The sequence below is a fragment of the Rhinoraja longicauda genome, chromosome 4 (genome assembly GCF_053455715.1).
Source record: "Rhinoraja longicauda isolate Sanriku21f chromosome 4, sRhiLon1.1, whole genome shotgun sequence".
Classification (NCBI taxonomy): domain Eukaryota; kingdom Metazoa; phylum Chordata; class Chondrichthyes; order Rajiformes; family Arhynchobatidae; genus Rhinoraja; species Rhinoraja longicauda.
Genome location: NC_135956.1, coordinates 52,191,704 through 52,204,141, shown reverse-complemented (window position 1 = coordinate 52,204,141; position 12,438 = coordinate 52,191,704). Strand labels below are relative to the sequence as shown.

At 44.7% G+C, this 12,438-nt stretch overlaps 1 protein-coding gene across 1 annotated transcript in view; it reads left to right on the top strand.

Moving 5' to 3' along the window:
• The first annotated feature begins 403 nt into the window (after positions 1-403).
• Positions 404-12,438, top strand: part of LOC144593015 (putative enoyl-CoA hydratase) — a 31,571-nt gene continuing 19,536 nt past the window's right edge. The window contains 6 exon segments of the mRNA XM_078398429.1: positions 404-540; positions 1,661-1,785; positions 6,040-6,137; positions 6,893-6,930; positions 10,797-10,862; positions 11,899-11,989. Coding sequence (XP_078254555.1) covers positions 404-540; positions 1,661-1,785; positions 6,040-6,137; positions 6,893-6,930; positions 10,797-10,862; positions 11,899-11,989 — 555 coding nt within the window.

Genomic DNA, 12,438 nt, shown 5'->3' with positions numbered 1-12,438 from the left:
CTGCATTCGCTGTAAAGCAGCAACTCTACCGCTGCGCTACCGTGCCGCCCGTGACGTATGCAAGACAAAAAGTGCTGGGGGGATTTAGTGGATTCTTTCACGTAAAAGATTGCAACTGTTGCAATCTAGAGTCTAGATTACAGCAGTTGCAATCTTTTACATGGCGGTGAGATTGTAGCCGGATCCGATACATTTCGATGCGCGGACACGGTCACGGTCACAGGCATGAAAGGTTCAACAAACTGGGAAGATAAACCCTCTGCTTGCAGAATTCCTTCCTTTCTTGACACTCTCGCGGGAAGTAGAGGGCATTTTTGCTTTGAGCAGAAGTGGGTTAGTTCAGCAGTGGGGGTGAAGACGGTTTGGGGTCCCGGTTTCCCCGGGCGTGGTCCCGCTGCGGGCGATGCCGCCGGCTCCTCATTCGAGCCGCTCTGGGCTGCTGGGGCTGCTGGGGCTGCTGGGGCTGCTGGGGCTGCTGGGGCTGCTGGGGCAGCGCCGGCCTCACGGGCTCGCTGCAGTACAGCCGGCAGCAGCTGGCAGGTGAGTCTGCGGGGAAATACACAGAAACACCTCTTCCTTGCACGCCCGCCTCTGCCAGGCTTCATACCTGGACCTACCGGCTTCCTTGCTGCCAGGTTTTAGGCTGTGCAAACTGTCGGGCAAAAAAGCAAACTGCAAGAGGCAACCAACAGCATCTGCGGAGGTATTGGTATTGGAACTGTACCGAGATATGGAGATGGAGAAACTTTGTTTGGAGTCCTATCCAGTCAAATCATACTATACACATATACAACAGGTAGTGTAACAGAAAAAAATACTAGCGTGCAATATGTAGTGTTATAGCTGGAGAGAAAATGCAGATTAGAAAAAGTGCAAGAGTCGCAGTGAGGTAGGCAGAGAGATGGGAAAACACCCTTAATTTATGACTAGTCTGATGTTTGTTAGTCTGATGGTAGTGGGGACATGCTTCCAGCTTTGGTATATTCTGCCTGACAGGAGTGGGGAGCAGAGAGACTGACCAGGATGTAAACGATCTTTGATTATTTTGACAGATTTCCCATGGCAGAATGAAGTATAGTTGGAGTCGATTGGGGGAGTGGGGATATGGGGGAGACTGAGCTTATGTGATGGACGAGGTGGCATCCACAACTCTCTGCAATTTATTGAGCAGAGCAGTTGCCATCTGGTCTTAAATGGCTCCCAGATGTCAGATGTGGATTTACCCAATAACAACTGCTCCCAATGTACTCTCGTCAGCTCATTCCAAATAATGTTATTTGTCATCTCCCAATTTGACACCCTGGCCTCCCCTCCCCCCCCAAAGATATGTTGGTTAATTGGCATCTGTAAATTGTCCTTGGTGTGAAGAATGCAGAAGTGGGAGAACATAGAACTAGTGTTCAGGTGATTGATGGTCGATGTGGACTCAGTGGGTCAAAGGGCTGTTTCCTTGCTTCATGAATGGTTGGCGTTCAAAAAATGCTATAACTAATAACTACATTTACACTTTCCTGCAGTGTAAAATGTTACAGCGGCTTCAATTTGAAATACTTTCTTCCAACTTGGTTCAGGATGATTTTTTTCATTATGAAAATGTAAAAGTGATTTCTGCCCCTTGTTGAATGTAATTTAAAGATAGATAATGCATATTGTAACTGACTATTGGGATCAACAGGCCAGCGACAAGGAATGCTATAAACAGGACCACCGCTCTACAATTATTGGAAGCATTCACCGCTTTTGAGAGTGACCGGGCTGTCACAGCAGCTGTATTATATGGGAGAGGTTTGTATATTATCCACAATGTCATTGCTCACAATTTGTCCAGGACTCAGATCGTTTCCTGGTACCAATCATGTATTTATTGCAACCTAAATACAAGAACCTATCATTACCCTATGACACAAAATGCTGGAGTAACTCAGCGGGAAAGGCAGCATCTTTGGAGAGAAGGAATGGGTGACTTTTTGGGTCTAGACCCTTCTTCAGTCTCGACCCGAAACGTCACCCATTCCTTCTCTCCAGAGATGCTGCCTGTCCTGCTGAGTTACTCCAGCATTTTGTGTCTATCTTCGGTTTAAAACTGCATCTGCAGTTCCTTCCTGCACATTGCCCTATGACAAATGGATTGAAGCAGAGAAGTGTGGTGGTGTGATGGTATGATGCTGGATATGGTAATACAAACTTTTGGATTAATAATTTGGAGATTTTGTCGTCAAATGCCATTGTGGATGTTTGAAGATTTGAACTAAATTTCTTTCAAGGTAAAAGTTGAAATTTATCAAAAAAACTGGAGTTGGTGAAAGATTCATGTTAGATTGAGGTGAACAGCTCAACCAGTTCATTGGTGTTTCTTGGAGATGGGAGGATTCCCTGTTGTACCATCTCAACCTGGGATCATTGCACTGTGGCCATGTTCCTGGCTGTTAACTTGTGAAAAAATAATTCTCAGCCCTCTCACGATAGTGTCAGCTCAGAAGTTTGATTTAATGACAATTCATAATTAGTATCTTAATCTGCATGTACACTGATGAAATGTAACAGTGTTAATTTAAGATCCATGTGTGCAGTTTTGGTGTCCATACCTAAAGATGTGTACACTTAGTTGGAGTTAATCCTGTGCCAAATTTCTAGATTGATTGTGGAGGCAAGGGATTGCCCTATGAAGAGCGACTGTGGAAGATGAGTCGACATGCACTGGAGTTTAGTAATAGATATTAGTAATAGTAATAGATGTAATTCACACACAAGAGCTGTTTCTTCCCACTGGAAAGACAAAATCTAGATGACACAGTAAATGAAAGTTAAGCAAATTGGAGATGTTGTAAATCTGGCACTAAAGCAGAAAACGCAGGAAACAGCATCAGCAGATCAGGCACCATCTGTGGAAAGAGAAACGGGATTAACCTTTTGAGACAAAGAATCTTTTTTAACTAAACTAAACTAAGAAATTTACGTGTTCAATCCCACCTTCCATCCCATCCCAGGAAACCATTGTCTATTGAGAAGCAAACCAAGGATAGAGTCCTTACACATGCAGGCTTAGCTGGTACACACAGGTATATGCTGTTGGTGATGCCCAGCAAGCCTATTAGTTTAGAGATACAGCATGGAAACTGGCCTTAGACCCACCGGGTCCACGCTAACCATTGATCATCTGTTCACACTAGTTCTATATTATCCCACTTTCGGAATTTACAGAAGCACGTTAGCGTACAAACCTGCATGTCTTTGAGATGCTGGAGAAAACTGGAGTACCTGGAGGAAAGCCCATACGGTCACAGGGAGAATGCTCAAACCGCACACAGACAGCACCCGAGGTCAGGATCAAACCTGGCTCTCTGGCGCTTAGAGACAGCTGCTCTACCAGCTGCGCCACTGTGCCACCCTATTCTTGAGTAGGTAGAGATTAAAGGCACTTCTCAAGCTTCATGGAAACAACGAACAGCCTGTCTCAATCCAGAGCTGACCACTGTGTGGACTCTTGATAACTGCAATGGAGGTTTGGGAGACATGGCGAAAAACATAGAAAAATAGGTACAGGAGTAGGCCATTCGGCCCTTCGAGCTAGCACCGCCATTCAATATGATCATGATTGATCATCTAAAATCAGTACCCCGTTCCTGCTTTTTCTCCACCTCCCTTGATACCTTTAGCCCTAAGAGCTAAATCTAACTCTCTCTTGAAAATACCCAGTGAATTGGCCTCCACTGCCATCTGTGGCAGAGAATTCCACAGATTCACAACCGTCTGGGTGCCATTATTTTCCCAACCCCTTATTCTTAAACTGTGACCCCTGGTTCTGGACTACCCCAACATCAGGAATATTTTTCCTACATTCAGCCTGTCCTTTAAGAATTTTATATGTTTCATAAGATCCCCTCTCATCCTTCTGAATTCCTGTGAATACAAGCCCAGTCGACCCATTCTTTCATCATATGTCAGTCCCGCCATCCCAGGAATTAACCTGGTGAACTAACGCTGCAGTCCCTCAATAATGTCCTTCCTCAAATTAGGAGACCAAAATTGCACACCAGGTGCCCTCCAGGTGCGGTCTCACCAGGGCCATGTGCAACTGCAGTAGGACCTTCTTACTCCTAAACTTAAATCCTCTCGCAATGAACGCCAACATGCCATTAGCTTTCTTCACTGCCTGCTGTACCTGCTTGCTTACTTTTAGTGACTGATTTGAAAGCACACCCAGGTCTCGTTGCACCTCCCCTTTTCCTAATATGACACCATTGAGATAATAATCTGCCTTCCTGTTCTTGCCACCAAAGTGGATAACCTCACATTTATCCTCATTATACTGCATCTGCCATGCATCTACCCATTCACTTCACCTATCCAGGTCATCCTGCAGCCTCAAAGCAACCTCATCGTAGCTCACACTGATACTGTGTCATCTGCAAACTTGGAGATAGCACATTTAATTTTACAAGGATGTTGCCAGGACTTGAGGGTCTGAGCTATAGGGAGAGGTTGAGCAGGCTGGAACTCTATTCCCTGGAGTACCTAAATTTCTTGGAGCTTACCAGTCATGTGGTATTGTCATTCAGAAGTGTAAATGGGGAGTGATGGTAGGTATGAACTCAATGGGCTAAAGATACTATTTCCAGGCTCCAAAACACCAGCAAGATTTGGACAGGTTGAGTGAGTGGGGAGATGCATGGCAGATGCAGTATAATGTAGATAAATATGAGGTTATCCACTTTGGCGGCAAAAACAAGGAGGCAGATTATTATCTCAATGGTGTCAGATTAGGTAAAGGGGAGGTGCAACGAGACCTGGGTGTCCTTGTGCACCAGTCACTGAAGGTAAGCGTGCAGATACAGTAGGCATTGAAGAAAGCTAATGGCATGTTGGCCTTCATAACGAGAGGATTTGAGTACAGGAGCAAAGAGGTCCTTCTGCAGTTGTACAGGGCCCCGGTGAGACCACATCTAGAGTATTGTGTGCAGTTTTGGTCTCCTAATTTGAGTAAGGATGTCCTTGCAATTGAGGCAGTGCAGTGTAGGTTCACGAGGTTAATCCCTGGGATGGCGGGACTGTCATATGAGGAAAGATTGGAAAGACTGGGCTTGTATTCACTGGATGAGACGGGATCTTATAGAGTCGTATAAAATTATAAAGGGACTGGACAAGCTAGGTGCAGGAAAATATTCTCAATGTTGGGGGAGTCCAGAACCAGGGGCCACAGTCTAAGAATAAAGGGGAGACCATTTAAAACTGAGGTGAGAAGAAACTTTTTCACCCAGAGAGTTGTGAATTTGTGGAATTCTCTGCCACAGAAGACAGTGGAGGCCAATTCACTGAATGAATTTAAAAGAGAGTTAGATAGAGCTCTAGGGGCTAGAGGAATCAAGGGATATGGGGAGAAGGCAGGCACAGGTTACTGCTTGTGGATGATCAGCCATGATCACAATGAATGGCAGTGCTGGCTCGAAGGGCCTAATGCCCTCCTCCTGCATCTATTTTTATGTTTCTATGACATCTGGCAAATGTATCACATTGTTGAGCATGGAAGGTTACTGTGAATAGATTAGTTGTTTTTTTCCGCCATCACAACAGGAACTGCCTTCAGAGTTTCTTCAATTGTTGCAAAGTGATCTGGGATATTATGGCGAGTCTGGAGGCTCGTTCTTTGTTGAAGAAGTTTATTGCGAGAGCAATATTCGATCACAAGGTTTACATAACGAGATTACAGACAACCATTAAAACTAACTGTTCACTTCGAAGAAGTCTCTCAACTGACTCTTTTGGGCGCCAAAACCGCACGTGACGACGCTGTCCAATCAGCGGTCTCACTCCCTGGACCAATCCTTACGGTCGCACCCACACGTGACCTTGCTGGCCAATCTGAGGGTTCGACACCTAGGACCACTCTCTATGGTCGCTACAATATCGTGAAAGGAATGTAAATGGCTCTATAGAAATACAAGACTTTTTAATCTCCCTTTAAGAATTCCCCTTTGATACAATGACTTGCGCGTCTTTCAGTGGACCAGTTGCTGACGTCCTCTCTCTGGATTTTTGCAGGAGGCAACTCGTCTGTTGGTTATGACTTGAAGGAGTTTGCTCAAGATGCAGATGTTGCTAAGTATGAATAAGATGTCACCAAAGACCTAGGTCCTTTGGTATGTATCATCAAATACCATGAGGCAGACTCTCATCCACTATATGTTGACGACTAGCATGATGCACTGAAGAGCTCTCAGCAACAACATGCATTTGTGTAGAAATTCGAACAGAGGGAAATGTCCAGGAATGATATCAGACATAATTCCACAATGGTCCACAGAAAAAAAGGATAACTGCTTTGGTAAGGAAGCCTAGGGGCTTCAGAGGTGAAATGACAATGGAAGGATTGCCATGGATTACGGACGGAGTTCCAGGCTTTTACAGAGGGAGTTCCAGGAATAACAGTGGGAGCTCCAGTTGTTACGGGGAGGGAGTTTCTCATGTTAGGGAACGAGTTCCAGAGGTTAAGGAGGGAGATCCAGAGGTTCGGGAGGAAGCTACAGAGGGTAAAGAGGGAGTTCCAGACACTATGGAGGGAGTTTGAGGGTTTGGGGGCTTGTCAATTGAAGGCATAGTCACCAGTAATAAAGTGGTGGAAACCAGAATTGGAAGAACACGGAGATCTATGGGGGTTTAGAGTTGTGGAAGTTTACAGAGATAAGGGCTGGGATTGGGGAAAGAAGCCAAGCGTGGACTATTAGTTCTGTCTCTGGAACACCTGGATGTTGGAATGGGATCAAAAATAAGGAACTAGTCCTTCATTAATACCAAGATCTTGTGGTTTACTTGTAAAGAAAAAATATATCTTTGATGTTTTAGACTCTCATATTTATGATTTTATTCTTTAAACAATATGCTTGCTCTCATGCAGAAAAGATTAAGTAGGGAACAGGGATTTCAGTTCCAAAGGTTAGAGTGGAGAAGCCAGGTTTGTTCTGGGAATAAAGAACATTGAGAGGGAATTTAATGGAGCTGGCCAAGATTGAGTCTGGATTCGGGGAAATGGAAGGAACTTGTTCCCATTAACAGATGGTGCAAGAACAAGGGGATATAGATTTAAAACTTGAAACGGAAAGCAAGAAATACAAAAGAGGCTTGAAGCAAAATGGTTTTTTTTACAGAGGAAATGGTTATGATCTGGAATTCTCTTCTGATTGAAACAGAGACAATTGGTGCCTTCAAAAAGGAATTGGACAGGAAAGAGTAGGAGAATGGGAATGACAGGATTTCTCTGCGAAGATCCAGTCTGGACTGACAGGCTCTTTCTGTTCAATGACAATTCCATGATTCCGTGGTTGAAAAAGAGATTGTGGTTGAACAGTAGGAAAAGACCAATAAAATGGAAAGTGTGTGCAGAGTTAGAGAAAATCATGAGACAGAAATAGGCTCTAGGTTCATTGTGAATGCAGCCCCTGTCAGTGTTTACGATCCCCAAAAGCCTCTACCAACTCACTGTGCATTGTTCTGATCAATATTCTTGCACAAAGATGACTGCTCCTTTGCTATTCTTGTCATAGAGATCTATGTAGCACAGAACTAGGACCTTCATCCCACCGAGCCCAGGCTGACCACCACCCATCCATTTAAACACTAATATGATATTAATCCAATTTTTAATCTGCTCTTATTCTCATCAACCTTCCCCTCCCACTCAGATTCTACCCCTTATCTATGCGATGGAAGCGATTTATTGCAGCCTATTAACCTACCAACCCACATGTCTTTGCGATATGAGACGAAACCCATGCAATCAACAGGAGAAGGTTCAAACTCCATGTAGACAGTGCCTGAAGGCAGGTTTGAAGCAGGGTCTCTGGTGATGCACTGTCTTACCACCCGATTAATTGATAAAAGATGTACTGCACCCAGCAAATTGGTACTGAGGAAATTTAGGAAATAAAATCATAAAGACATGGCATACAGAACAGGCCCAACTCATCTTTGCCGATCAAGAAACACATTTTACCCATTTAATCACATTTGTCCTACACCCCTCTAAATCTTTCCTATCCATGCACCTGTCCAAATGTCTATTAAATGTTGGCATAGTGCCATATACCCACCACCCTCTGTGTGAAAAGGTTTCCCTTCAGGTTTCTACTAAATTCTTCTCCTCTCACCTTAAACATAGGCTCTCTAGTATTTGATTCCCCAACCCGAGGAAAAAGACTGCATGTATTCACCCTCGTTATGCCCCTCATGATTTGATAAACCTCTGTAAGATCGCCCCTGGGTCTCTTACTGATGCTGAGTGGGAATGTAGAGAATAGAAAGTGTTGAACTCGGGTTGATCAACCACCATCCACATCAGAAACATTAAGCTTGCTCTCTGGTCCACATGCTGATTAACTATTTCTAGCATTTTCTGGAGCTCAGGAAGGTTTACTTCCAATTTCCATCACCTGTATTTTAGCAGTTTTTAAATATTATTTGCCTTTTTAAATGATATTCAGGTGAAGGAAACCAAGGCAGTTAAATTTAGTTAGAGACAGGTGGATGAGCATCCTCGAGGTGAGGATCGGCTAACTCACATTTCTACATTCATGAAGCAAACTCCTGGGGGCAGCTTGGTGGCGCAGCAGTAGAGTTGCTGCCTTGCAGCTTCAGAGACCCAGGTTCGATCCTGACTACGGGTGTTATCTGTATGGAGTTTGTATGTTTTCTGTGTGTCCACGTGGGTTTCTCCGGGAGCACTAGTTTCCTCCCACACTCCAAAGACATGCAGGTTTGTAGGTTAATTGGCTACAATTAAAAATTGCAAATTGTCTCTAGTGTGTAGTTTCGTGCTAGAGTACGGGGATCGCTGGTCGATGTGGGCTCGGTGGGCGACGGGCCTGATCCAGCACAGTAACTCTAAACTAAACCAAAACTAAACTGCTAGATCCTGTCATGGCTACAAAAGGAAGTTACATAAAGTCAACAAGAGGTGTCCTCGGTTTATTTGGACCTGTTGAATGGAGATGTGAAAAACACAATAACAATAGTAATTGTTTAGTTTAGTATATTCTCACAAACACAGTGAAATGCTTTTTGTTTCATGCCAACAAGTCAGCAGAAAGACTATACATGATTACAATTGAGCTGTCCGCAGAGTACAGAGCAAGATGAAGTCTGAATAAAGATAGTCTGAGGGTTTCCAGTGAGATAGATGGTAGCTCAGGACCGCTCTCTAGTTGTTGATAGGGTGGTTCAGTTGCTTGATAACAGCTGGAGGTGTGCGTTTACATACTTCTGTACCTCTTGCCTGATAGGAAAGGGGAGAAGAGGGAGTGTCTGGGATGAGACTCGTACATTATTATGCAGGTGGTCTTGCTGAGGCAGCTTGAGGTGTAGATTGAGTCAATGGAAGGGAGGTTGGCTTGTGTGATGGTCTGGGCTGAGACCACAATTCTCTGCAATTTCTTGTGGCTTTGGATGGGCGGATTTTGGTTTTGTATTGGGTTCTGATGTGGAAAATGTAGGTTTCTGTGCCAAGCATAGTCTTTGTTGAAAGTTCCTGATTTAGTCTTTTCTCAGCTACCAATGGCCTGGTGTGCATTTACAGCACTTTTTGTTCTCTGTTTTGCAAGTTTAAGTTTCCCGTCTTGATCAGTAGAGGGTGCATGTTTCAAAGGGAATATATTAGAAAGCTTGGAATGTAAACTAAAATGCATGAAAACTGAAACGTGACGTTTTGCTATCTGGTCTGGCATCTTTTTTTAGTGTATCTGTGGTATGTGAACATTACTGGCAAGGCCAGTATTGGTTGTCCATCCTTAATTTCCTGCTGAATGTGGCATGCTGGGCCACTTTAGAAGACCATAAGAGTCAACCATGTTGGTGAGTCTGGAGTCGCACATGAACCAAACTTGGAAGGTTGGCAGAGTCCCTTCCCTGAAGTAAGCTGGGTGGGTGCTTAATTCAATCACCTTACAGAGATTTTCTGTTTCTTCCAGCTTTATGGCAGCTGCCTGGCACAGTGGCACAGCTGGTAGATCTGTCAGCTCACAGTTCCAAATCAACCCCGACCTCTGGCGTGTAGTTTACAGGTTCCTCTTGTGACAGTCTGGGTTTCCCCTAAATGTTCCATTTCCTCCTACATGCCAAAGATATGTGGGCTGGCAGGTTAATTCACCATTTAAGTTGTTGCTTAGCTGTAGGTAGTATTAGAATCAAAGAAGAAGATATGGGAATGGTGGGAGAATTAAGTGGGATTGGTGTAATGGGCTCATTGGGCTTAAAGGCCTGTTTATGTGCTGAAAGACTCAATGATTCTACATTTCATTCATCAAATTTAAGCTCCTTAGCTGCAATAATGGGATATGAACTTGTGGTTCCAGATCAAATGTTTAGGGCCTCTGAATAGTAATACAGTAAATTAATCACTTTACTCGAAGACATACTGTAGCTCTAGAGCAGCGTTTCTTAACCTTTTTACACTTGCGGAACCCCTGATATAATTTTCATGTCTCAGGGAACCCCTACGTAAAAATTATTATATATCTTTATTAACGATAAATAACACTTAAACAAATAAAACGGAACCCTCTGTGCAAACCTCTCCTGCGGGCGTGGCAACCCATGTTGGGTGCAAGCCTCACCTGCGGGCCTGGCAACCCTTCCCCAACTGACGGTCCGTGGACCCGTTTGGCGTCTGGGGAGTGTCCCCCGGGGCCGTTGGCAGGCGACGGTGGACAGGAAAGGGGAGAGGGAGCCACTCACCTTGGCCCCGGACGGCCATCGCGTCGGCCAGAGCAAGCCGTGGACCACCTGTTGGGTGGAAACCTCTCCTGCAGCGGCAACTCGGCAGCCACGGCCATCTTGTTTGACCCTCCGCCGCCACGCTACACCATGGGAGGAAGGTCAGGCGCGCGGCACGCCGGGACGGGCGCTGGTCCTGCTAACGAGGGGGGGTGGGGAGAGCGCATTTATTAAAGTTTCAGCTCAATGGCTCAGCAGCAGCGGCAGCTGGACGGCTCAGCAGCCCCCCTCCCCCTCATTGGCCGCCACTCCCGTCGCTCGGGTGGGTGCCATTTCAGGTCGAACGTGGCTGACGGCGAGGGCAAATAGATAACAGGTTGAAGACTTTATTATAGTACCCAAGAATTTTCCAAGAATATGCTGTACGTGTATAATAAAATTACGAATATGAAATTAAACACAAAAATGACTCAAAAATGCTTTTACATACGATTAGCCTATTTATCACTATTTCTCTCGGAACCCCTAGCGACCTCTCGCGGAACCCTAGGGTTCCAGGGAACCCCGGTTGAGAAACGCTGCTCTAGGGGATGCCATATTATGAAAGTTCACTAAACTGAAATGTTAGTGTAAGAAAATAACTGCAGATGCTGGTACAAATCGAAGGTATTTATTCACAAAATGTTGGAGTAACTCAGCAGGTCAGGCAGCATCTCAGGAGAGAAGGAATGGGTGATGTTTCGAAACGTCACCCATTCCTTCTCTCCTGGAATGCTGCCTGACCTGCTGAGTTACTCCAGCATTTTGTGAATAAATACCTTCGAACTGAAATGTTAACTCTGTTTATCTCTTTACATATGCTGCCTGACCTGTTGAATATTTCCAGCACTTTGTTTTTAATAGGCTGTACAATAGCCTTAGCAACGATACCTGGCTCCTGAAATATACAAAGCTAAATTGTCTTGGAGTTAGGTCCTGGTGTGAAATGTGGCCATCTCTAAGTGTAACGGTAGCTGTGCAAAGAGGGCAGAACTCACTGACCCAACTACTCACACTGAACTGCACCAAATCCAATTTAACCCGTCCCGGGGGACATTGGCCACTGCAGATTAATAAAACCCCCAACCCTGGTACCATTCTAGTAAATGTTCTCTGCAGAGTTGTTCTGTGTAGAGTTGTTCTGATTTTCTTCCACAGCTCCAGAGTTGGTGTCAGACCGGTCAACAACCAGGATGTGCAGTTCTTTTCAAAGATTTTCTGTCCGCCTTTCTCTCTTGGAAAAGTCCCTGTAAAATTCCCCTTGCTGACTACACGGCCACTTGGTTTTCCCAACTTACTTCCTATTTCCTGCTTTATGATAGACATTTTGCGATATATACCACCCTGGATCATCAAGGCGTGGTGTTATATATAAATGCAATGACATTCAATGGTTCTTTACTATCACGTGTACCAAGGTGCAGTGATATTCTTTGATATTCAGTGACTTAAGTACAATTCTTGATTAAATACATAATGCATAGATATAGCCCACTGAGCCCATATACACCAGGTTTTGCGGCAATTTCAAAGTCCCAGCTGCAGCTGGCCATAAAGGCCCATTGCAGCCGTCGCCTACATCCGGATCACCAGGCAATGCCCAGTTGGGATCGGCCATGTCATAAGTTATAGGAACAGAATTAGGCCATTCGGCCCATTAAGCCATTCAATCATGGCTGATCTATCATTTCCTCTCAC